General features: G+C 35.7%; 2 protein-coding genes across 6 annotated transcripts in view; one reads left to right on the top strand and one right to left on the bottom strand.

Moving 5' to 3' along the window:
* MFSD8 (major facilitator superfamily domain containing 8) overlaps positions 1-4,100 on the top strand; it is a 37,483-nt gene extending 33,383 nt beyond the window's left edge. For all 4 annotated transcript variants that reach the window (XM_025268042.2, XM_025268043.2, XM_044930415.1 and 1 more), the window contains 3 exons: positions 625-728; positions 821-1,068; positions 3,200-4,100. In XM_025268042.2, coding sequence (XP_025123827.1) covers positions 625-728; positions 821-1,068; positions 3,200-3,406 — 559 coding nt within the window. In that variant the 3' untranslated portion in view covers positions 3,407-4,100. The remainder of the gene's footprint in view (positions 1-624; positions 729-820; positions 1,069-3,199) is intronic.
* A 5,409-nt stretch (positions 4,101-9,509) lies between these two features.
* On the bottom strand, positions 9,510-26,946 carry PLK4 (polo like kinase 4). Of its 2 annotated transcripts, none has more exons than XM_025268041.2 (16): positions 26,809-26,946; positions 26,058-26,153; positions 25,242-25,337; positions 25,046-25,160; positions 21,243-22,266; positions 20,415-20,515; positions 18,133-18,269; positions 17,203-17,307; positions 16,742-16,844; positions 15,070-15,219; positions 13,952-14,085; positions 13,764-13,855; positions 13,474-13,621; positions 12,584-12,724; positions 11,291-11,397; positions 9,510-10,141 (listed from the first exon to the last, which is right to left on the bottom strand). In XM_025268041.2, exons 1-16 carry the CDS (start codon positions 26,836-26,838, stop codon positions 10,039-10,041), a joined length of 2,682 nt encoding a protein of 893 aa, XP_025123826.1. In that variant the 5' UTR covers positions 26,839-26,946; the 3' UTR covers positions 9,510-10,038. The 2 variants fall into 2 exon arrangements, with proteins under 2 accessions (XP_025123826.1, XP_044786348.1); XM_044930413.1 differs by having other exon boundaries at positions 13,474-13,618.
* Positions 26,947-27,049: the final 103 nt, after the last annotated feature.

The raw sequence follows: 27,049 nt of genomic DNA, 5'->3' as shown, positions 1-27,049 counted from the left end.
GTATAGCTTTTAGAAGAGAGACAGAGATTCCTTCCTTTTATTAACTGATTTTTAAAATAACTAGTGGATTCTATAACCTCTTCTAAGTTACCAAGAATATTTTATTTTAATATAGTATGTATTTATAGATTATAACATTTTTATGTGTTTCAAGTCATTGTCACTACTATTCTCTCTGGTATTCACGTCATGTTTTTGGCCAGCTTCCTCAAACTGACTCTGAGCCCTTATTTTTGGCTGCACTGCACAGCATGTGGGATCGTAGTTCCCCAGCCAGGGTTCAAACCTGTGCCCCTGCGATAGAAAGGCAGAGCTCTACCCACTGGACAGCCAGGGAATTCTTCTATGACCAGTAGTCACTGATAATTTCTATTGTTTCTGGTATGGTAAGGTGTCAAGGCTTATCTTAATGCTTCTTGTCCCAGACTTGAAATCAGCCAGTGTTCAGAGGAGTCCTAGTTCCTCTTAGTGGGAAATTATAGTTTGTATTTGTTTTAATTAATATATCACTTTAAGTATCAAGATATTATTTGTTTATAGTTTTAACAATTGTAAAGGTAATGGAACTAAATGTTATAATACACTGTTTCATGTTTAAATTACAGAGTTTCTGTTCTTTAACAGGATTGGTGAGCGTGCTCTTCTACTGGGAGGACTCATCATTATATGGGTTGGCTTCTTTGTCTTGTTACCTTGGGGAAATCAGTTTCCCAAAATACAGTGGGAAGGTATAGCCATTCATAATTCTATAATGTTAGCTAGCCCCTGTTATTCATCTAAAATTAACAAGTAATACACTGTACTAATTTTGTTTTCATAGATTTACATAATAACTCAATCCCTAATACCACATTTGGAGAAATAATTATTACTCTTTGGAAGTCTCCGAGAGAAGATCACAGTGAAGAACCAACTGGTTGCCCAGTTGAACAAGCATGGTGCCTATATACCCCCATGATCCATCTGGCCCAGTTCCTCATATCAGCTGTGCTAATTGGAATAGGCTATCCATCCTGCAATGTTATGTCCTATACATTATATTCGAAAATTCTGGGACCAAACCCTCAGGTGAGTCTGTTATTCTGATGTTGCAGTTATGTGGGGTATATGTATACTTGCAAGCACTCACATTTTTTTTTTCCATCCATTCTCCATTTTTACACAAGCTGATTTAGGGGTTTTTTTTATCATACTCAGCATTTTAAATTTAAAACCCCACCACTTTCATAAAGTACTTACAAGATTGTAAGCTGAAATTTAACAGAAAGTACTTTTAAGTTAGAACTAAGGATGTTTTGAACTCAGATTATGAGCTCTAAGTTATTTTCATAGAAAAAATTATCTGAAGCATACTTTTCAGAAACTCATTGTTAAACTAGGCAACAGTTAGCCAGCCAAAATTGATAGCCAAATTTGGATCTAGACTTAATTTCATGTGGTCCTAGGGACAGTTATTAAGAGATGAAAACACAGTCGTTTGAAAAGTATGCAGCAGTTTTGTTATTTTAAATTTGTTCTTATAAGAATTTCCATATTCATTATTTAAAACTTAGAAAAAGTATAGAAGCAAAATGGAGAAAAGTATCAAAGAGACAAGTACTACAGTTTGGTGAAATATACTTCCACTTAGAGTCTTTATCTGTGTGTGTGTGCATGGGTGTGTGGGCCTAACACAAAAATAGGACTATATCTTTGATACTATTTTGTAAACTGTTTTTTTTAAATTATGCTGTAAATATTCTCCCATAACATTTTATATTAAGGAATTATTTTTTAATGGAGACATATTCCATCTTATGTATGTACCATCATTTACTCAGTCATTTTCCTATTATTGTACATTTAGGTTATTTCAGATTTTACTTCTGACTTTCCTTCATGCATGCTTAAGTCGCTTCAGTAAGTCTGACTGCGATTGTGTGGACTGTAGCCCGTCAGTCTCCTCTGTCCATAGGATTCTCCAGGCAAGAATACTGGAGTGGGTTGCCAAGTCCTCCTCCAGGGTATCTTTCTGGTCCAGGGACCAAACCTGCATCTCTTATGTCTCCTGCATTGGCAGGCAGGTTTTTTTACCACAAGCACCACCTGGGAAGCAGTTATTTAAAAGGCAACAAAATGAAAAACAGTATCTTCCTTTTTATAAAAATTAAACTGATGGTTTTACATTTTCAAGGTAGAAATTAGTGTTTTTCTTTAAATAAAGCAAAGAGTTAAAAAAGTTCATTATCACTGTTTTTAAACTAAAATCATAAACATTTTAGTAATTTCTGGATTTTTTCATCTATAAAGTTATATTTTCACATTTTCAAAATCAGGAATAAATGCATATTAGTTACAAAAACAATACATGATAGTTGTAAGAAAAGTCAAATAATTTGAAATGTATATAGCAGAAAAGGAAGGATCCCCTTAGCCCATCATACTATAGTTAACCACTATAGTGTACTTCATTTGTACCCTTCATGACTTTTGTTACGCCTTTTCAAGTATATCCACCCTCATGCCTTTTAAAAAAATATGAATTATATCTCAAGTATATAAAGTTTTTTCTACATTTTGGATTTTTTTCCCTTTAATATACCATGACTTTCTATGTCAATGCGAATAGATGTTATTCTCATTATAAGATCTTATTCTGTATATGGATGGCCTTATTCTTTTAAGCAACTGCATAGCATTCCATTTATTAAATGTGCCATAAATTATTTAATCCACATTTGACAGGTTATTTACAATTGGGGGGATATTAAAAGTAATGCTGCATTTTGGACATTGTAGTTGGAGCAGTGACATTGTGGTGACATGGAAAGTAATATAGTGGAGTCAGCCAAATAGGGCTTCGAATCTCAGATAAATTACTTGAATTTTCTGAGCTTTAGCTTCCTTGCTTGCTAATTTGGGATAATACCAATCATAGAAATTTGTGAACATTGGAAATAATATATGTAAAGCACCTAATGTAGTGTCTGGAAAATAGCAAGTACAAAACAAATGTTAGCCTTAAAAGGTAAGTTTATAAATCATTTCAGTAGACAGTGTTTGTTCTTTTATACACTTTTATTTTTCCTAAATAGTATATCAAATAAGTTTATCATACATTATTTGTGGTATTTATAGAGAGGCACTTTGTAATTAATTTAAAAACAACAGATAGAGAAAATGACTACACCTGATTACGAGTGTGCTTCTCCCTCCACAGGGTGTGTACATGGGCTGGTTAACAGCGTCTGGAAGTGCAGCACGGATTCTTGGACCTGTGTTCATCAGCCAAGTGTACACTGCCTGGGGTCCACGGTGGGCTTTCAGCCTAGTGTGTGGGATGGTGGTGCTCACCATTACACTCCTGGGTGTGGTTTACAGAAGACTCATTGCTTTTTCTGTAAGGCATGGAAGGATTCAAGAGTAACCTAGCTAAGACTGTGTGGAAAGTACACTTGTGTGGAACTTTCTCTTTTTTAAGACTCTTCTTGACAACTGCTACGAGTCAGTTTCCTAAAGTCAGGTTGTAGGTAATAGTGTATGTTGCAAAACAAGAATGTATATTGAATAAAATAGGGAATTCTATGTGTAATTGTGACTAGCAAGGTAATATGAAAATTCTGGATTATAGTTTTCCTTATCTCAAAAAAAGAAACAGTTTCCATAAGACCTTTTTTTGGGGATGGCATGAAGTCATGAATGAATAGATGGTGCTCTATAAATGTGAAGTTATATTATTTTATTTACTTTTTCTCTTGTCTCAGTAGTGGTAGGGAAGACCCAGCAGTTTTCAATCTTGTCTCCATAGCTACTCAGAACCACAGGATTTAAAATTTGGATAGGCCATGGTAGCCCCAATATAGTTTTTTAATGAATATCTAGGTAAAATGCCTTTAACTAACAGTTTACCGAGTTTACTAGAAGTTGGCTAAATTACACTGTGTACACATCACTACCTCACATGAATCTGAATGCTGCTAAACGGGACTAGTACAGAGCTATATAGATGGATGATCTGTATTACCCCAAAATGCAAAAATGTTTCTAAATACTTTTCCAAATGTTTCCTACTGTTATAAAAATTTTCAAAACCGAGAGTAAACATTATAATCTGCACTTTATATTGTTTGCTGTCCTTTCTTTGGTGGTAGTGGTGGGGTGGCTTGAATAACAAATTTATTTCTCACAGTTCTGATCTAGAAGTCTAAGATCAAGGTGCTAGCAGGGTTGGTTTCTTCTGAGGCTTTTCTCCTTGGTATGTAGTGCGTGCATACTCTGTCGTGTCTGACTCTTTGCAACCCCCATCAATGTAGCTTGCCAGGCTCCTCTGTCCATGGAATTTCCCAGGCAGTACTGGAGTGGGTTGCCATTTCCTCCTCCAGAGGGATCTTCCTGACTGAGGGATCAAAACCGCGTGTCCTGTGTCTCCTGCATTGGCAAGTGGATTCTTTACCACTGAGCTACCTGGGAAGCCATCTTGGTATGTAGAGGATTATCTTTTTCCTGTGTCTTTTGTTTTTTCTGGCTTTATTGAGATATAATGGACATATAACATTGTATAAGTTTAAGGTGTACGACATGTTGATTTGATCCTTGAATAATGCAAAATGATTACAATAGCATTAGCTATCACCTCCATCATATCACATAATTAGTTTCTTTTTTCATGGTGAGAACCTTAAAATCAACTCTTAGCAATTTTTAAGTATACAGTCGTGTTAATAACTATAATCACCAGGAAGTTTGTACTCTTAGACCAACATCTCCCCATTCCCTTCACTCCCTTGCCCCTGGCAATTATCATTCCACTCTGCCTCTAATAGTCTGGCTCTTTTAGATTCCACATACAAATGGTGTCATACAGTATTTGTCCCTCTCTATCGTTATTCACTTAGCATTATGCCCTCAGGGTCCATCCATGTTGTCACAAATGGCAGAATCTCCTTTCTTATGGCTGAGTAATATTCACACACACACACACACTTAACTGAAAAACCTCCCTGGTGGCTCAGACGGTAAGGCATCTGCCTGCAATGTGGGAGACCTGGGTTCCATCCCTGTGTCGGGAAGATCCCCTGGAGAAGGAAATGGCAAACCACTCCAGTATTCTTGCCTGGAAAATTCCATGAATGGATGAGCCTGTAGGCTACAGTCCATGGAATCAGAGTTGGACACAACTGAGCAACTTTACTGGCTCACTGGTTCCTTATCCATTCGTCTGCTGATGGACACCTAGGTTGTCTATCATCTCATTGCTGTTGTAAATAATGCTGTAGTAACATGAGAAGGCACATGTCTCCTGATATCCTGCCTTCATCTTCTTTGGATATATACCTGGAGGAATTGTTGGATCGCGTGGTAGTTCTTAATTTTTTGAGGAATCTCCACACTCTTGCAGAGGCTATACCAATTTACATTCCCATCAGCCGTACATGAATGTTCCCTTTCTCTACACACTTACAGTTTTTATATTTATCTTTTTTATGATAGCCATTTTTAACAGGAAGAGGTGATATATTTCACTGTGGATTTTAAAAATTATTTAGGCTGCCCTTGGTGTTCACTGCTGTGAACAGGCTTTCACTAGTTGTGAGCAGGAGTTCCCCTTCACTGTGGTGCGGTCTTCTCACTGCAGTGGTTTCTCTCGTGGAGCACAGGCTCTAGGTGCACAGGCTTCAGTAGTTGCGGCACGCCGGCTCTAGAGCATTATGTAGATCTCATTTTTGATCTTAAGTCAAATGTAAAATGGTATTGTTGAGGTAATTGGAGAAACTTGTGAGGGAGTGAGGTCAGTGGCTGTTTTGGAGCAAGTATTGTCAGGGTTCCCAGAACCTAGTCCCCTAGCTTCATCAGGGTGGGTGTGGGGTCTGTGCTGAGCATGAGTGGCAGGGTCTCTTCTGGGACAGCTCATGCATTGTGGTAACAGCCGTTGTTCCTAGCTGCAGAGCCAGAATCTCTGTCCCTCCTAGAGGCTCTGAGCTAATATCCTCTAACAAATACTTTCTCCTTAGGTTAGATTGTGTTCTAGTTTGTAACTAAAACCCCTGGCTGATATAGGAGGCCAGAGTAGATGTTTGAAGATGTGAAGGAAGCTATTGTCATAGTAAAGATGTGTGATGCTGGTGACTTCAATTAGGGAACTGACAGTGGAATTGGGAATTAAAAGCATGTTGAATGCAGTTTAGAGGTAGAGTTAGCAGGATTAATTGGTGACTAGGTTAAAGGTAAAATAAGGTGTTAAGAATGAGTGCCAACAAAGACAGAAATATAGATCAATGGAACAAAATAGAAAGCCCAGAGATAAATCCACGCACATATGGACACCTTATCTTTGACAAAGGAGGCAAGAACATACAATGGATTAAAGACAATCTGTTTAACAAGTGGTGCTGGGAAATCTGGTCAACCACTTGTAAAAGAATGAAACTAGAACACTTTCTAACACCACACAAAAATAAAATGGATTAAAGATTTCAACGTAAGACTAGAAACTCTAAAACTCCTAGAGGAGAACATAGGCAAAACACTCTCCAACATACATCACAGCAGGATCCTCGATGACCCACCTCCCAGAATATTGGAAATAAAAGCAAAAATAAACAAATGGGACCTAATTAACCTTAAAAGCTTCTGCACAACAAAGGCAATTATTAGCAAGGTGAAAAGACAGCCTTCAGAATGGGAGAAGATAATAGCAAATGAAGCAACTGACAAACAACTAATCTCAAGAATATAAAAGCAACTCCTACAGCTCAACTCCAGAAAAATAAATGACCCAATCAAAAAATGGGCCAAATAACTAAATAGACATTTCTCCAAAGAAGACATACAGATGGCTAACAAACACATGAAAAGATGCTCAACATCACTCATTATCAGAGAAATGCAAATCAAAACCACTATGAGGTACCATTTCACACCAGTCAGAATGGCTGTGATCCAAAAGTCTACAAGCAATAAATGCTGGAGAGGGTGTGGAGAAAAGGGAACCCTCTTACACTGTTGGTGGGAATGCAAACTAGTACAGCCACTATGGAGAACAGTGTGGAGATTCCTTAAAAAACTGGAAATAGACCTGCCTTATGATCCAGCAATCCCACTGCTGGGCATACACACTGAGGAAACCAGAAGGGAAAGAGACACGTGTACCCCAATGTTCATCACAGCACTGTTTATAATAGCTGGGACATGGAAGCAACCTAGATGTCCATCAGCAGATGAATGGATAAGAAAGCAGTGGTACATATACACAATGGAGTATTACTCATCCATTAAAAAGAATGCATTTGAATCAGTTCTAATGAGGTGGATGAAACTGGAGCCTATTATACAGAGTGAAGTAAGCCAGAAAGAAAAACACCAATACAGTATACTAACGGCATATATATGGAATTTAGAAAGATGGTTAACAATAACCCTGTGTATGAGACAGCAAAAGAGGCACTGATGTATAGAACAGTCTTATGGACTCTGACAGAGGGAGAGGGTGGGAAGATTTGGGAGAATGGCATTGAAACATGTAAAATAGCATGTATGAAACGAGTTGCCAGTCCAGGTTCGATGCACGATACTGGATGCTTTGGGCTGGTGCACTGGGACGACCCAGAGGGATGGAATGGGGAGGGAGGAGGGAGGAGGGTTCAAGATGGGGAACACATGTATAACTGTGGTGGATTCATTTTGATATTTGGCAAAACTAATACAATATTGTAAAGTTTAAAAATAAAATAAAATTTAAAAAAAAAGAAAAAAAAAAAATGAGTGCCAGGATTTTGAAATGAAAAACTAGTGATGCAGATGCCATTTACTGGAATAATTACTGAGGAGAAACAGGGAAAGTGTGCAGTTGACCAAATGTTCTGAAAGATAACAAAAGCATGCCAGATAGATATGCCCATAAACAGATAAAAACAGAATGTATTATAAAATGAGCTGAAAGAAACTGTGAACAAAAGGCAAAAAAAAAATGACAAAACTGTATTTTGAAAAACTGAGAAATGGGAATATTTCCCAGTGAACTAAGAAAATAAGATAATAAGGTATGAAAATATTGCTGGCAGAGCTCAGGAAATAAGAAACTTAAAAAAAAATAATTTCAGACATGAACAAGAATAATAAGATGCTGCAGATAATTTTATAATGGAAATTAAAGATGGAGGAAAATTAAACTACTAAAGAGATAATATGCATACGAAAAGGAAATTCAACCTGAAAGAAGGGAGTAAAGGAAAAGAAAAGCAAACAAGTAGAAAACACAGAATAAGCTGGAAAATAAAATTTTTAAAAAAGTCGGAAAATAAATAAAACAACTGTAATGACAGTGAAATCAGAAATGATAATAAATGTAAACAAAGTAGACTACAGAGCTTATTACATTGGATTGAAAAAATTTAGCTATATAGTATATATAAGAGAAATGCCTGAAACATAAAGACACATTAAGACTGAAAGAGATAATTTAAAAAAATACTTAAATTCAGTCAAAGCAAAATATATTTGAGTCTTTAGCTTCAAAATTAAGCTAAGAACTCCTTTATTTCTATTTTTAAGAGGAAATTCTTACATTTAATCATATTTTTCTCCCTAAGAGAATGGTTTATATAATTTTCTTCCCCAAAGTTGGATTGCCAGTGTATTAAAATATGTTAATTCTAACATTGTCAGATTGCTTTTTCATTTATACTCTAATCAACAACACCTGAGAACCCTCCTCATGGTAGCACTAGGACTTTTTTTTTAACCAGTCTCTTTGATAGAAGGAAATTATTTTTTAGTCTTACATTTCTCCAACTTCAGATGTGGTATGTTCTGACTCATTTATGGATTTTGTCCTTTGTGAATTATCTGTTCATATCTTTTGTCCTTTTTTTTTTTAATTGGGTTGTCTTTTTCTTATTAACTGTGCAATTTATGCCACAAACTATTATCTTCTCATTGCTTTAGACTGCAACCTCCAAATCAGTGTTGAATAACTGTGACAACAGGTATTCAATGGAATGGCTCCAATAATCTCTGATTATAAAAATCAGCAGAAAAAAACCACTGTGTAACAGTTTATTATATTTAAGTAGTTTCATTTTATTCCTACTTTACCTTGAGTATTTCATTAAGAATGGCTGTCTCACCATCGAATATTCTCTTTCCTTATGTCGCTCAGTCATATCTCTTTGTGACTCCATGGACAGTAGCCTGCCAGACTCCTCTGTCCATGGGGATTCTCCAGGGAAGAATACTGGAGTGGGTTGCCATGCCCTTCTCCAGGGAATCTTCCCAACCTAGGGATCGAACCCAGGTCTCGCAGATTGCAGTTGGATTCTCTACTGTCCGAGCCACCATTCCTCATGTTAACTGCACTGTTGAATTCTTCATTGTTAAAATGTTTATCATTAATATATAGATATTTGCAGATAAAGGTAGATAAACAATGTACTTACCATTTAACAAGTTAATTTTTAAAATTCATTTGCCTCCTCTTAAATAGGCAATAAGTTTACTAAGTTATTTTAAATTAAGTAAATAAATCAATAAAGTAACTTATCACTATTTATTATTTTTTTAATAAAAATGCATTTGCAGAAATGTTTCATCACAAACTAGTGCTACAAAAATAAATATAAAACAAATATACATGTTTACATATGTTACTTGTAACATATACATTATTTACATGTTCAAAATTCAGAAACTCCAGCATGTTTTGTTCATGATTCTTAACATGTCTAAAGTAGGGATAACAATAAAAAAGCACAAATACACCACACACCATCTATATTTTGGCTTCAAAAGACTGTTCAATACAAACATATAAACACAGTAATTTCAAGGGTATATGTTCTAAGAGCAAAGTTAGGAGTCCTATTTTAGTCTATGACCACTACATTTTGTGACTCAAATTCCATTCTGCTTTGTTCTCTCATTGGAAGACAGACATCCTTTATGGTACAGATTAAAATTCTCTTTTACAGAAAGGCTTTCTGAAGAAGTTTTTTAAAATAAAAATGTCACTTGAAAGCGAACAAAAAAGTTATTTATTAAACATATATCTAAAAGGAGCTTTAATCAATGAAAACTAGGAGTTGGATTAGAAAACATCAAAAGGATGGAAGAAAGACACTGTAATTTCTGTTTGATGCATTCTGGTAATTTTTCATTTTCTCCATACCTAAGTGAAGCAGAAGAGAAAAAGATAAAATCATAACTTAATCACTTGGTTTGTATGAATACCAAAAGGCACAGTAATTCTTCAGTGGCAAAAGGCAGTGCAGAAAGATTATACAAAATTATTAGACACTAAATCATACTCATTTGTATCCTTTTAAAATAGATAAATTTCTAAATGTATTTAAATAATAAAATAGATCAAAAAACTTGAACAGATTTTATACAAGCTGAAAATCTAGATTCCTCATTAAGTTGAAGACCCTAAAGAAAATACAAGCTAAACACATTATAATAACATTTCCATTAAATATCAAGATTTTCCAAACTACCATATCAAGTAAAAATCTGAACTTTTATCTTGAACATTTTATACCTGTATCTTTCCACTTTCTAGAACATTTGGAAGATGTTGTTTTAACAAGACCCCTCAACCTGTGAGTTCTTTAAATGATGGTACTGCACATATACACACAAAAGCAGTTGGTAGACACCCACAAACTATGTGTACCCCAAGTATTTCCTCCACAATAAGCGCTTTCATAAAGTAGCATGTTTGTATTGGCATCACTGGCACCCTACCTCTTTTTAGGAAGTTATGGTTTGAAATGTGGAAACCAAACCACTGCTTTTTGTTGTTGACAGATTTTTCTTTGTTAGCATATGTATTGTATTAGCCTGGCATATACCCTCATTCAGAATGAATATATACATTCAAAAAATTCTTTTAATCATTAATCACTTTACATTAGATCAGGGGGTACAGCCTTTCATTTGGGAAAATAGTCTGGTTATCTATTAAGATAAAGATTCTTTGTTTCTGTGTTCTTTTATATAAACTATTAATACATTACTTAGAACTCAGAAGTCCATTACTTCTGAAAAGGGTCAACTCAGTTAGACTAAAGGAACAGTAAGGCTAAAGCAATCTAACCAACTGGTGTGGATAATACATACCAGCTACCTTGCATTCCTGTAGATAATCATAAAATATGTATTTCAAAAGACCATAAGCTGCTTTGAATATGTAACAGTTTAAATAATAAGATGAACTTTGTCAACATGAAGAGAGTAACTTATGTCATTTATTTCAACATATAGGGAAAAAAATTAGAGCAAAGGGCTGAATCTCAACCAGTATTTTAAAACTTACCTAGTTGTTTGACCATCTGGTGATGTATAACTAATAGAAGACACTCCTGCCTGCACGACCAGCTGGGACCCATCATTAAACTGAACCCACACAGCTCCACTAGTTAACTAGAAAAATAGTAAGCATACAAAATTACTATATAGTAGAGCATACATTTTTAAAAGGCACTTGTGTTTAACCTGTTTTTCACATAGTTAAAAAATAACAAAAAACAACCCTTTAGGTAACTACAAATTTGGGGCTGTGATGGCAGCAACATTTGAGAATACCCATATTTTTTTCAGGCGATTCCTTTAATAGATAGGACATCAGAAATTAAATTTATTCTACATAAATCCTGTTTTCCATTAATTTCTACTAGGATGTCTGAACAAGTGTTTTTCCTTTCCCATAGTATTTCTAGCTAAGAACAGATTTAGAAAATTACCAATCAACACTTCATTAGATTACAATTTTCATCCATTCTTTGTTCTTAGGCCACAAGAATTTTTGTTCTGCCTGAGAATGTTACATCTTTGCTTTTGAAACATGTTCCTTTAGTCACTAATACTTACAAGTGCCTGCCACTCCAAACAGTACAGGGATCGAACACTTGGGTTTACATCCAGATTCTGTCAACTAACTAGTAGCAATGTGCAAGTCAACCTATCCATCATAAGCCATAATTTTACTCTCTGAAAGGAGGAGATGGCATCAACTTTACTAGGTTTTATTTTGGGAAATAATGTGACAATGTATGTGAAAAACATGGTACTACATAGGAGGTATTCACAAATGCTGCGTTCCCTTCATTTCCTACCTCCATAAAGGACTAAGCTGTATTTTACTTCACTGGTAAGTAAAAATTCCATGTGCTATACTCAAAAGTCTCCAAAATTCAAGTTTTCAGATAACATACACATATAGGTTTATACCTACATAAAATTCTTTAAGTTTGCAATTCAGTGTAGACCCAATTCAAAAAATCTTTTCAGCCAAATCAAAGTTACTCTACTAATATAGATTACAAATACTTTCTAAAACTTAAAATGCCTGGACATTCTCAAGTCCTAATGTTTAGCCATTATCATGACCTCCTCTACTTGGTATCAACTAGTATCTACAGTTTTCCACATGTATACAAATAAAAAATTTTGAAAATTATTAATGACACACCCAATGCAAAAAAGGTGTAAAAACTTTCCTGCAAAGAGAAATCTTTAATTTATATTTTTTGGTCACTGCCAATCACTGTGGAAACCAAATTACTACATACTTAGAAAATTAAAATTCACTTGCTTAAAAGCTTCTCACCTGTGTAGCCCAACCAACATTTTTCACAAAAACAGACTTCAAAAGTTGTGCTGATTTAGGAAGACAATCTTTAAGACTTCTAGGAGAGCTGTTTGTTTCAGAAGCTGCACCCGTAAGGCCAAGTCCTTCATTTGTAACCACCTACAAACAGTAAAAGAAAGGAAGATATCATTTCTAAGCATTCCAGTAAATCAACCTTAGCAAAAGTAGATAATGACCAGATTTTCATTATCTTAATTTATAAAAAAGAAAAGGTAAAAAAATATTACATTATAGAAAATAAATGCAGAGGACAGGAAAAAAACATTTTCATTTTGGTAGACTTCTTTTATTCATTTCCCCAAAGATATAATTTTTCATAGCTACAATTATAAATGTTTGTGAACACACACACACACACACACACACACATCTATTTCTTTAATATTGTATTTTACTATATTGCTATATCATCTTCATTGGCATGATAGTTCATTTGGTAAAAATATAAGTTTATTTAACCATGACCCTATCATGGATATTAAGGAAGTTAATGATATTTTACTAGCAAAAATAAAACTATATATACGTTAGTATATTTGGTGTTTTCCCTGAGGAGTCAGGTTAGGCCTTGCTGAGGTAATGCTTAAACTGAGAGCTGGAGGAGGAGAAAGCAAGCCATTAAAGGGTTCAGGAAAAGAAAAGCAGGTCAAGTGAACAACATGTGAAAAGGCCCCGAGAGTTTGACATAATTAAGCCCAGAGAGTGCTGGGGTAAAGTAGTTCAGGATGAGGCTGGAAAAGTAGCTAGGTGATAGTAAGACCACAGTCAGGTGGTTTTAATTTTATATCAAGGACATTAGGCAATCATCGAAGAGTTTAAAAGTACAGAAGTGACATACATTTACTTACAGGAGGATTAAGTACTGGTGCCTGTTTTGGAGAAGCAGCACTATTTATGATCATTCTATTCAGAGATGGTGTCTCTCTCATTGGGTAGTTTGGATCCACAGGAGGAGGAGGTGTTAAGGCCTTAGGTGAACTAGTACTACTAGGTCTTCTGAAGGAGAAAGACATGTCAAATACATCCCCTTAAAGCTTTCAATTTACAGAAAAGAGAAGAATGCTCATAATGTAAACACTAAACTTAAAAAAAAAATTTACACATTTTAGTCATATTTAATAAATTTTCAAACATTTACCTTCCTACGATTATGGGGAAAAAGGGAGCACTTCCACTTTTCTTTTCCTCTTCTGAAATTATGGATTCCAATGCTAAACAAATACGGTGGCCCTGTTTCAAAAGAGTGCTTTCTGTCATTACTTCACCTATGTCATTTGTAATGTTATTAACTGGTTAAGAAAACACCTACTAAAAGTAGGTACATACCTCATTAGCATGGTTCATATACATTTTTACCTCCTCTTTTAAGCTATTAACTTCACTTTCACCTTTTAAGGTGTAAGATCTGCCAGTCTTTTCGATCACCTGAATTAAATCTTCTGTTTTGTGTATCTTTGCTCCTTAAAAATTAAGCAGAAAATGCTTTATCATTTCTATAAATATTCATTATATGTATATAAATATATATATATATGATATTATATTCATTATCATACTCCAGTATACAATAGCTCCTAGATCAAGGTATCATTTACATTTACTCACTGGCCATTAATAAAATGAGGCTCTGAAAGTAGTATTCCAATAAATATATGCCATTTTTCTTTTCTGCATACATCTGGCTTAAGTTTGATACTTTTATATTTTTCAAAAACCACTACTCATACAAATATGTAAGTGAAGGACAGCTATAATTATGTGTACTGTGTGAGTATATATTCTGTGTCCCTTAGGACACATAAAGGAGGAAACTTTACAGATTAAAAAGTAAACATCTTTATAGATTTAGAAAATAAGATTCTCTGGCTCAACCTTATCCTTTTGCAATATTTATTATTCTAAAAATTTGGTATATGTTCATTAAGTTCTGGTTCAACCTTATCCTTTTGCAATTTGGTATATGTTCATTTAAGTTCTAATAAGAAGTAGCATATCAATCAGAATGTTGTTACACACACACACACACACACACACACTAGCATATCAATCAGAATGTTGTTAAACACACACACACACACACGCTGTGCTAGGGAATTCAGTAGCATATCAATCAGAATGTTGTTATACACACACACACACACACACATGCTGTGCTAGGGAATTCAGTAGCATATCAATCAGAATGTTGTTACACACACACACACACACACACACACACACACACACTTGCTGTGCTAGGGAATTCCCTGGTTCTCTAGAGGTTAGGATTTTGAGCTTTCCTTCCTGTGGCCTGGGTTTAGTCCCTGGTCTGGGAACTGAGATCCCACAAGCGCATGGTGTGGGCAAAAAAAAACCCAAACTGTACTGAATTAAAAAAACAAACCCACAATTACAAAGTTACAAGCTAAAGGGGAAAAAAATAACCATTTCTAAATGGCACTTACCATCATAAAACCAAACCTCAAAATCAGCACCAGGGGAATTCTCCATCAAAACACATTTAGCGTATCTTGTAAAGTAAGTAATTTTAGGAGATTTAGATCTTACAAGCTGTACAAATCTGGAAGCATATTGATATTTTCGCCAGTACTTTTCTAGGCAGACAAAAGAAAGAAGTTACCTAATCTTAGGGAATGAAAATGTTGACATAAATTCAGTAACAGTCTTAATATTTATTTCTACTCTTTCTCAAAAATTTAAGCCAAAAGTTAATAATTCCATTACCCATGGTTAATAATCCTATTAAAAATAAAATATTTTAGAGATGGAAGTCTACTATTTTAATGAAAACTAAAGACAGTATAATAAAATTCCCAAGATGTATGTAACAAAATCTGATGGATTAGTATCATGACTATTAAAAAAAAAAATCTCTCTTTGAATCACTGACTCCTTATTAAAAGTAAGATAATGACTCTAGGGAAGTTTTAATAAATGAAATGAAAAGACTTCTATCTAAGATATCAGAACCAAATGACTTTGAGAAAAAGAAATGTAGCACTTTTTATATTAGTAAAGTACAGCATGCTAAATTTTTGTAGTTCCCTGTAACCGTGGTCATTTATGGGTTTCCCTGGTGGCTCACAGAGAAGGCAATGGCACCCCACTCCAGTACTCTTGCCTGGACAATCCCATAGACGGAGGAGCCTGGTAGGCTGCAGTCCATGGGGTCGCTAAGAGTCGGACACGACTGAGTGACTTCACTTTCACTTTTATGCACTGGAGAAGGAAATGGCAACCCACTCCAGTGTTCTTGCCTGGAGAATCCCAGGGACTGGGGAGCCTGTGGACTGCCGTCTATGGGGTCGCACAGAGTCAGACATGACTAAAGCGACTTAGCAGCAGCAGCAGCAGCTGGTGGCTCAGATGGTAAAGAATCTGCCTGCAATGTGGAAGACCTGGGTTCAATTTCTAGATCAGGAATATCCCCTGGAGGAAGGCATAGCAACCCACTCCAGTGGCTCTTGCCTGGAGAATCCCCATGGACAGAGGAGCCTAGCGGGCTATAGTCCATGGACACAGAGTTGGACATAACTGAAGCAACTATGCAGCAGGAGCAGCAGTGGTCATTTATATTATTTAATAGTCTTGCCTACCTGCTTTAATTCTAATAAGGTTAGGTTAGATAGGTTCTCTCATTTTCTTTTAAGTCACCTTAGGGAAGTCTTACTACTCAGTACTTAATTTTCTAATTCATAATATCCAGAAACTGAACTGGGAGTCAAATTTGATTAACCACAATTACAAGGGATCATTATGTAGCAGAGAAAGATTTCAAAAGTTAAAAACCAGATACTTCACGTTGAATTTTTAACACTATTCTAGACAAATTGTAACTAAACAAGTGTACAAAGTATATTTGTGGACACATGACTAATATTCCAGAGTTAGTTTTTCCTTAAATAAAATAAAATTCCATTTTAACACAGAACATGCCTGAACACTGAATTAGTAAGGTACAGCACATCTCACCAGATACAAAGTTATAAGAACATAACTTGCAGCCCAAATGAAGTCAAAATATCTACAATTTATGATATCCATATGTATAGAGTTTATGTCTATGGATTTATATAAATCCATTATCTAAATTTATTCCCTGGTAAATTTACATACCTGGTAAATTATCAAAACTGTACCTACTGATATTATCAGTAGGTGAGGGTGGTCTATCAGCAAGAAGAAAACCTCTTCCATCATTTGGATAATAAATAGTGATCTGTCAAAAAATTTTAAGAATTCTAATTATATGCCATTAAGTTAAAGAACTATACTTTGTCACTAAAATTATAAAAAGAGCTCACATGAATATTAAATTTTATTTTTATTGAAAACACTAAATACTCTCTAAAAGTAATTTTTTCACTGTTTAAACTTAAGCCTAAAGTTTAGATTTTGTTACTAGTTATAATTATTTTTAAACCACACTATTTTAGTATGCTATTTTAGTTTCTGAATTCTATATATACTACCATATCAGGAAAAGTAATTTAAAAAATTGTTTTGTAATAGAATGAATGGAATGGTAAATATTTAGGTGATGAAGCTGCAAGATAATAAAAGTGAATCTACATTACCATACTCCCATCACTAGATATCTGAAGAACTTCTTTCACATATTCTTGAGATGCATAATCCTTCAGAAGCTCCACACATACCTCCTCTGAATCAAGTATGCTCACCTAAAAAAAAAAAAAAAAAAACTAAAATCAATAACAATTATTTATTAGAACATTCTGACATATATATTAGTGAAAAGCAAAGTACTTAACCATGGCAAAAACAAAAATTAACATAAAAAGAAAATAGCTACTTCACTGCAATAGTCTAGATCACAGGTGTATGTGAGTACAACTGTGAAACATAAGGAGTAAAGGTGAGATGGCATAATGAGGTGTGAAATAACCAGTGAGCAGAAAGGAAGCAGAAGGCAGGGTGGAGATTTAAGGGCTTTGGAAAGAATGGCACTCCAATTAAAGGCAAGACTGGATGAAATGGAAAACAAGGGACAAACAGGATGAACAGAGAATTAAAAAATAAAAATCACTATTCCCAACACACACAACATTAAAAAAAAAAATCCTCTACTTATTTTTCATATTCCTGTTAAAACATCAATAGTTTGAGATGTTAAAAAGTTATATTTTCTAGTTTATCTTTTTGAGACTGGATTAAATATAGAAATGAAAAAAGATAAAATACTATTATTAATTTAGTGATGAGGATTGTGAATAATATTTAACACAGCATTTGGCCAATATTACTTCTAAATGTTTTTCATTATCAACAATTTAAAGTTCATATCAGTTCACCATTCTTCAAGTATCCACAAGAAAACAATAGCTATTTTTCCATAAACATGCAATCTCTTTTCTCTTATGTGAGTTTATCAAGTACATATAAAAAATGCAGGGACAGTATAGGGAACCGAAAAGATACCATGCTTGATACCAGAAGCCATATACTCAAGGAAATCATACAGTGATTTAGAAAAATAACAGACATACCACGGCCTTTTTGGTTTTCTGTCGGATTGGTTTTAACCTATAAGCAGTCAAAGGAGATGTAATGCTTCGTAATGTACGCTTCTGAGAGACCAATGGTGGCTCCACACCCCTAGTCTTGCTTTGTTCACAAGAAGGATCTAAGCCAAAAATAGATTCTTGCTGAATTATTTCAGGTTTAGTGTGATATGCAGTCATATATTTCACAGTATTAAAATGTTTTACAGAACATGCATTGTCAGAAGCATTGGGGCTCCTTTTGGCTCTTGTATCAGTCTAGGCATTTCCTGATGTGTCCTGAAAATCTGGACGGCCCTGGAAATCTCTGTTTGGGCTAATACTGTGGTGCTCAGTAGCTTCTCTTAAATGAGCTACAGTATACATTAAGCAACTTAGTGAATAATTAAAGTCAAGTCTACACAAAACAATGTCATGCTGGTTACAACAGTATAGTTTTTTATGAAGAACAAAAGAAATCTAGTTTAAAAAAAAAAACTCATAATTTTTCAGTTTAAGATATGGCATAAGGGACTTCCTGGCAGTCCAGCCATCAGGAATCGGTGCTTTCACAGCCAAGGGCCCAGGCTTAACCCCTGGTCCGGGAAATAAGATCCCACAAGCCATGCAGTGCGGTCACAAAAAGAGAAAAAAAGATATGGCGTAATAAAATAGTGACTTAAAAAAAAGATAGTGACTTTAAAAGGATATTTTAAGCTAGCCTGCAAAGGAATACCTTTAAATCTAAGACTAGGAAAGAAAAGATACCAATATGAAATTAATTTTTCAATCAAAGCAAAAACTAGTCACCTACTAAATGGGTCACCTACTAATGCTAAACAAGCAACTGCCAATGCTGCAATAAATACAGATTTGAGAGGAGTTCCCAAATAATCATTCTACATAACATGTAAGCTAAGGACTATTTCATTTTTACTTACAAAATATGCAACTAAAGCCAAAACACACTAAAATATACAAAATAGCTTTAATATCATTAATACTTAATATTACAAATGTTATTTGTAGCTACATTTCTAAAAAAGCTCTTGTTGAACTTTACCTATTTAAATTTTATATATCAACAGTTCTAGAGTTCACATGGAGACATTTTTTTAAAAGCCCTTAAAATGATTAGAGTATATAAAACTTTGTAAGGCAATTTTTCTAATGCTAAATCTAAAAATCTGTATCTCGGTTTTCCCCTTAAGTGACTTTTACATGCTTCCCCTCCTCACTGCCACTGTAATAGAAAATGTCTTATATCAAATAACATACTTTAAAATTGCAGCAGCACTACTGGAGTATTATAAACAAGGGTACCCCAGACATGTCCATGTTACCAAACAAGAAGTATCTATAAACACAGTAGAAGGTTAAGTACAAGATTTAAGCACAGGGCAGTTTTATAGTTTAAAACACATAAGGTTGAACTATCAGCTTTAACAAGTACATATGAGAAGATTAATTATCTTTTGGGCTCTTGAAAATAATATACACACACAAATAGACTTGTGGTGACAAAACAACTCTACTTAAATTACACCCATATATTATGTACTTTGTCTGAAGTAATATGATACTTAGTAAAAATTATCCTCTCCTCTCCATATGTTTCTTCCATATGTTTCTTTTTTATTCTCACTTTTCCCCATAATTATTTTCCAACCCACTTCTGTGAATCTAGCATGTTCATTAAGGAGAAATGTTTAACTTTCAAACTCTGGGTCTATAAATGAAATAATGACTTAATGACAGCTGTTTAACAGTGTTTAGGTTTTAGAGGCTGTGTAGTGTATGCCAGGTCCCACTGGTATACTATGATATCCATACCCCCTTATAGTTAAAAATAAAATCAACCGTCTTTTGATTATTTTATAGGCACTGATACAGGTACTTATTACAGAGAGACTGTGAGAGCAGAGGGGTTTAGAGACTAAAGTCTCTGAGCCAGACTGCATGGGTTAGACTCATGTCTCTTCTATTTATGGACAGTGTGGCTTGGCAAAATAAGCTCTGTGCACTATAACTTCCTCATTTGTAAGACAGAACTAATAATAGTGTCTTCCTCCTATAGTTTTTGTGAGAATTTAAAAAGTTAATACTATATGTTAAGCATTAAGGACAGTGGTTAATAAATACTCAAAATGTATTGTTATTACTATTATTACAACTAGGTTTATTCAAAAATGCCATTATTTCCTTAAGAAAATCCAAAGAGAAAACTGCAATGCTTGCTAAGTGGCCAAATTATTAATATTTTAATAAATAGTCCATTAAAAACTCACCATTTATTTGCAGATTCCCAAACCATTGTTGCACCATTTCAGTCTGAGGTGTCTGGTCAGGAAATGGAAAGGGAGTTTTTCCTGGACAAAGATGATTGGAGCTAAAGAAAGAAAAAAAATTTTTCCATAAACTAATAAAAAATTATCTGATAATAACTTTGTAAGACAAAAATACTTTAAAAAGAGATTTCTTTTGATACGAACACCTAAAAACTTTTAGATTAAAGTAGAACTCAATATTTACATAACTAAATTGTCTCTACAAAGCTAAATTCCCATGCCAAAATGCCCATGGCACTGTGACACTATTTCTATATGGCTACTATCCTCTTGTAATTTAAGAATAAAAATTAGAGGGAAAAAAAAACAAACACTAGTCACTAAAAACCTAGTCTTCACGTGAGAAGCAGGTAACAGTATGATTACTTGTCACTTAAGCTCAGCTACTCTCTATGTGTGTGTGTGTGTTTATGTATGGTTACTGTTAAGAGTACTTTAGGGATCACACATGTTTAAAATATGATATACTGCACTGGAGACCTGCTTTATATAAAATTAAACATGACACTAAAAATTCCAAAGTATTAAACACATACTACAGATACATCCATGAGCACATATACTCATTTTAATTCTTAACTACAATTCAAAATTATCATTCTGACTTTCTCCCTATTAAAAAATAGAAATCATAGTTAAGAAGTGCCCCAGGAATATCTAATAGGGTTAGAAAAAAGGTACCCCCAACCTAAGTTACAAGCAGCTTCATGTTTGTGATAATACAATGCTTATCTAAAAGTAAAATGCTTTTGATAGAATTATTCTTACAGTGCTTGATTGTTATCAGATCCTTCAAAAAATCCAGAACTATTGGATGTCTTTTCCTTAAAGAAGTGAAAAATATTAGCATCATTGTTTGTGGGTGAGTATCTTTCATTTTCCTCCACTCCTGATCGTTTGGATTTTGAAAGCATTTCTGCTGAGTAACATCGTTCCATTGTATATGTTTTCACTCGAGACTGACCATGAGAAGTCTCAGATCTATCAGAGGAATGCGCTCTACGAAGGTATCGAGAATGTGGCCTTTCTTCTGCCTCTCGGATTACTCTTCCCCTTCCACTATTACTGGTTTCTTGTTCTTGATTGCCCCATGAAGTATAAAAGCTGCTTCCATCTCCTGAAGAAGAAAAATCACTTGGATTTTTATTCTTTGGAAATATAGTCATTTTATTTGGGAGTGGCTGTTCAATCAAAAGTCGTCTTCTGTCAAATAAACTACCACTTATACTGGTACTGGAAGAAGCTGTAACTGCTGTAGAAATTGTGGCATGTCCACTATCAATCGAGTCTTCTACAGTTCCTAAATCCTTGCTGTTTTTTGAAGAATTTCGGGACATAAAAGGATGATCTAATACTGAAGACAGACTTAAACGATCTGCTGGATTTCTACGAAGTAACTGGTGAATAAGGTCCTTGGCTTCTCTTGACAAAAAAGTTGGCATTTCATAATCTGCCAATACTACTTTATTTAATGTGTTCTTGACCGTGTCAGTGTCAAAAGGAGGTCTCCCAATAAGTAACGTATAAAACATACAGCCCAAGGACCAAATATCAGATTCAAGTCCATGTGCACTTCGAGTTGCAATTTCTGGAGAAATGTAATTAGGAGTTCCACATAATGTATAGTGCTTTTCATGTGGCATTTTCAACTGAGCTGCCAACCCAAAATCAGCAATCTTGATGTTCATATTACGTGTAAGTAAGAGGTTAGAAAGTGTGAGGTCCCGGTGTAATATACCATGCGAATGGAGATATAACATTCCTCTGATGATTTGGTGCATGAAGTGTCGAGCTGTTAGAATGCAAAAAATAAAAGTTACAACTTAGAAAATCTGAAGATTCAGTATTTAGAATACATTATGAAACCCAAGCACATAAGCTAATATTACAATTAATGAACTGGTTTGTGGCTTAGTTTCACCAACCAAAATACCACTCTGATAATTTTATAATATTCTTTAATATTTCCCTTTAAGACATCTAGGCACTCCTTGTAATCTTTGTCTTTTACAACTGATGAGTTTTCTAATACAGTTAAGGGATGCTTACTTTTATTAAGAACTGAGAATGACTAGAGTTAACTAGAGGAGAAGGCAATGGCACCCCACTCCAGTACTTTTGCCTAGAAAATCCCATGGACGGAGGAGCCTGGTAGGCTGCAGTCCATGGGGTCGCTACAGTCGGACACGACTGAACGACTTCACTTTCACTTTTATGCATTGGAGAAGGAAATGGCAACCCACTCCAGTGTTCTTGCCTGGAGAATCCCAGGGACGGGAAGTCTGGTGGGCTGCTGTCTACGGGGTCGCAGAGTCGGACATGACTGAAGCAACGCAGCAGCAGAGTTAACTAGGGTAACCAGAAGTCCACAGAAATTAAGAGAAAATATTTATAATTAAACAAAAAATTCATAAACATGCTCAAATTTTAAAAAAGAGAAAAGCAACCTAAAGTTCCTTTGATGTCCCTATGTTCTGCATGCATACTCAGTCGTGTCTGACTCTGCGACCTCATGAACTGTAGCCTATCAGGCTCTCTGTCCATGGGATTTGGTTGCCATTTCCTTCTCCAGGAGACCTTCCTGACCCAGGGATTGAACCCGCATCAGCTGCATCTCCTGGATTAGCAAGTGGATTCTTTACCACTTCACCACCTGGGAATTGGCCAACTACACTTTCTCTTCTGTGAACAGTTTCCTTATATCCCTCATCCATTTTTCCTATTCAATTGTCTTTTTCTTTTTAGGCATGCCTTATTTTTCTTTTTTGATTGTGCTGGGTCTTTGCTGTTGTGTGCGGGCTTTCTCTAGTTGCAGCGAACGGGGGCTACTCTTCATTGCATAGTGCATGGGCTTCTCACTGTGTGTGCAGAGCACAGGCTCTAGGCACATGGGTTTCAGTAGTTGTGGCCCATGGCTCAGTAGTTTCGATGGCTGGTTCTAGAGCAAGAGCTTAGTCTCTCCGTGGCATGTAGAATCTTCTGGGTCAGGGATTGAACCTATGTCCCCTGCATTGGCAGGGGGACTCTTAACCACTGTACCACCAGGGAAGTCCAGGCATGCCTTATATTTTAAATATTAATTGGCCAGCCATTTATTTTATAAATATTTTCTTCCTATCTTTAACTTTGAAATTTGTTGAAATGAAGTTGCTCAGTCGTGTCCAATTCTTTGCTACCCCATGGACTGTAGCCTACCAGGCTCCTTGGTCCATGGGATTTTCCAGGCAAGAATACTGGAGTGGGTTGCCATTTCCTTCTCCAGGGGATCTTTCCGACCCAGGGATCGAACCTGGGTCTCCTGCATTGTAGGCAGACGCTTTACTGTCTGAGCTACCAGGAAATTTGTTGACAGTATCTTTTGTGATATACATTCTTGGTTTTAATTAAATTGGTAATTCATTTCCTTCCTACTTTTTGTAAGTTATGTCTTATATAAGAAGACCCTACAATATTATGAAAAAATACAGTATTCATCATCAATATGTATATTAATTTTTCAATTTGTATAATGTACTTACTTTCAGTCTAAGGATATAAACATTTCCATGACTCTTAATATGTGTGACCAAATTGTTTTCTAAATGGGTTAAATATAGAATCAAATGGACAAAAAAGCCTATCAACAACCATCTTTCTTAGATTTCAATCTAGCCTGCAATCTCAGTTAGCAGGGTAAGATAATTTGAAAACAATCATTTCTGGAACTTCCTTGGTGGTCCAGTGGGTAAGACTCCAAGCTCCCAAATCAGGGGGCCCGGGGTTCAATCCCTGCTTGGGCAACTAGATCCTGCATGCATGCCACAACTGAGTCTGCAAGCCTCAATGAAGATTCTGGGAGCTGCAACTAAGACGCAGCACAGCCTAAATAAATAAATAGACAGATAGAAAACAATCATTTGTATGATGATACATGGACCTTACTTGATCCTGATCTGAAATATAAAAATGTTACTTCTAAGAAACTGTGGAAGCTGAAACTGACAATGTGTTTGACAGTAAGGAATTATTAGGTGTGATAGTGACTTTGTGCTTACTTTTTTTTTTTAAGTCTGTCTCATTTAGAGATAAAAAGATGTCTATGATTTGCTTCAAAACACTCTGGGGCACTGGGGGAATAAGAAGAGTAAGATGAAACTATCTGACCATGAGTTGATAGTTCTGAAAGATGACTGGTAAGTTCATAGGGGCTCATATTGCTCTCTGTTTAAATGTTTATCATTTTCTACAGCAAATGGTTTCAGCAGGTACTTGTGTTTGACTCAGAAACTACTTTATAACTTTTCTAGATGTCAAAGGATACACATTAAACTGTGACCAATGATTTAAAATAAAGGATAGTAAATTTCTTCTTCTACTTTATTTCTGTAACACCTAAATTATTCACATGAATTAATAGCTGTTTAAAGTTTGGTGGTGGTGGGGGGGGAAACAGTCTCCTTTTGTAGCCTAAAGTAATAATTGAAACAGTTTTACTAAATATTACAAAATAGTACATTTGTCAAAACTACAAAAAGTAAAACTCATATCTACCAAAAAATTTTTTTAAAGGAAAAAAAAGAAGTATGGCTTACCTTCATTTTCTGAGAATGGTTTTCTTCTATTTTTTAAATACCTGTTCATTTCTCCATTATGGCACATTTCTAATACTAGGTACACATAATTGTTATCTTCAAAATAGTTATACAGCTGAAATTTAAAAGGGTGTAATAAATTATAATAGAGAAAAATTCAATGTCCTTGGCCACTTTTATAAAATGTGTATCTTACCTCCAAGATAGAAGGATGTTTCAATTGGCAATGTATTTTCACCTCATTTTGGACTCTCTGTACCATTCCAGCTTTGTACATGGCTTTCTTATCTATCTAAAATAACATGAGAGTTTCAAACATTCACAATAAACTTTCAAATGTGAATTTGTCATGTTAACTTTGAAAAAAGAAAAGATACTTTGAAATATTCTTTAGTCCCTTTATCTACTTTTTAGACCAATTTATTCTGTTGTCTGTTTTTCCCATGCACCCAGCAGAGTGCTTGCCAGAATGAACATTCAATAAGTTTCTCCAATACATTCCAATATACTCTATCAACTTAAAGAATTTATAGCTCAACTATAGTATCTATGATAACAACAACAACACAAATTTAGCAAAGTTTTAAAAGAAAACTTCCCTTCCCTTTTTCTACTGGTTTAGGTGTTTATTAATCTGCTTATATTACTCATGTTAGACTGACTCCTAACAATCAAGAATAGTATTTTAGCTTGTTATAGTGCAAAACAGAATTATGCACAAGGGTATTCTTCTTCTTATAAACAAATTATTATTTGTTCTTTGATTTCTACCAATTACTCCAAGTATGCATAATTAGAACAGATACTAGATCTAATGAACATTAGTAAAGATAAGGCATTTATTTAAGAATCCTTAAATTCACCTGTTGGAATTACCGTCTTTTGCTTAAGCAATGGGTTTTTTACACCATAAAGAAAAGGCTGGCAGCTAAGAAGTTTCTAACATCTCAAGTAGCAAACCTCTCTAGTTATTTGCAAAGTATAAGTGAGAAACTGATTAATATATTCTTACCATTTTGATTGCAACTTCCAAACCAGTGTGAATGGACTCAGCTCTATAAACACCAGCAAATGATCCTTTACCAAGCAGATTTCCAACTCTAAAATCCTTAAAAGTTAAAATTAAAGAATATGTGTGATGATTTCCAGAAGCAGAAAGGAAGAGAAATAGGAAGGGGCTGGAAAGAGGATAAAAAGGATCGAAAGGAGAATTTGCATTTAAAATTCAAGCAGGTATTACACCTCAATACAGCTGGTGTCTGGGGTAGACAGCATGTTGACGGCTTGTGTGTCTGTGAGCTTCCAGGCTGGTTTCTAGATACAGCACCCTAATGATCTGGTTCCTTAGCCTCAGCAACCTCCTCCCTCCTCCCACCTCCAGCCAACCCCTGAGAGCTAAGGGCCGAAACGGAATCCCGCCGCAGCTCCCGCCGGAGGTAACCGCCATCCCCTTGGAGAAGGGGGAGACACCCTAGCCCTGCTCTAGCGCGGCAGCTCCGGCGGGATCGCTGACCAGGGGGCGCGGTATCTACGGACAGAAGGGCGGGGCCGCAAGGGACTCACCTGTCCCACCGCCGCCGCATCTCCTAGGGGCGGGCCGCTCCGCCCCCAAACAGCCGGGCCCGGGTGGTTGGGACCCTCCCCAGGCACTTCGGAGCCCGCCCTGCAGCAGTTAGTTTCGTCTTATCCCTTTCCTGCCAGGGTCTCGAGACCCGGCACTCCAACTCCCGCCCGCCCTACTGGGGACTGCCGAGTCTTTTCACCTCGATCTTCTCTCCGATGCAGGTCGCCATATTTCCAGGCCGCGGTCCGTGCTCCCCGGATCAGCTCCCTTCACGCAGTTCCTTCGAGGCAGCACTCCAAGCAGCCAGCAGGTCTTGGCGCCCATCAGGCTCGGCTCTCTAGGCCGCCGCTCTTTGCGACGACAGCACAGCCACAGAAAGGTCTACCGGGCACCTTCTGAGGCCTGGGCGGCGCCTCCGCGCTCCCATTTTGAAAAACTCC

The sequence above is a fragment of the Bubalus bubalis genome, chromosome 17 (genome assembly GCF_019923935.1).
Source record: "Bubalus bubalis isolate 160015118507 breed Murrah chromosome 17, NDDB_SH_1, whole genome shotgun sequence".
In the NCBI taxonomy this organism is placed as follows: Eukaryota; Metazoa; Chordata; class Mammalia; order Artiodactyla; family Bovidae; genus Bubalus; species Bubalus bubalis.
This window is presented reverse-complemented; position numbering and strand designations above follow the sequence as displayed.

What these genes read in the sequence shown, in the direction of transcription:
- PLK4 (XM_025268041.2), bottom strand. Translation starts at nt 26,838, where the DNA reads ATGGCGACCTGCATCGGAGAGAAGATCGAG. An exon ending in ACCATTCTCAGAAAATGAAG is followed by an intron (nt 22,267 to 25,045) that starts GTAAGCCATACT and finishes GCATTCTAACAG; the next exon opens with CTCGACACTTCATGCACCAA. An exon ending in TGAGGTTTGGTTTTATGATG is followed by an intron (nt 14,086 to 15,069) that starts GTAAGTGCCATT and finishes TTAATTTTTAAG; the next exon opens with GAGCAAAGATACACAAAACA.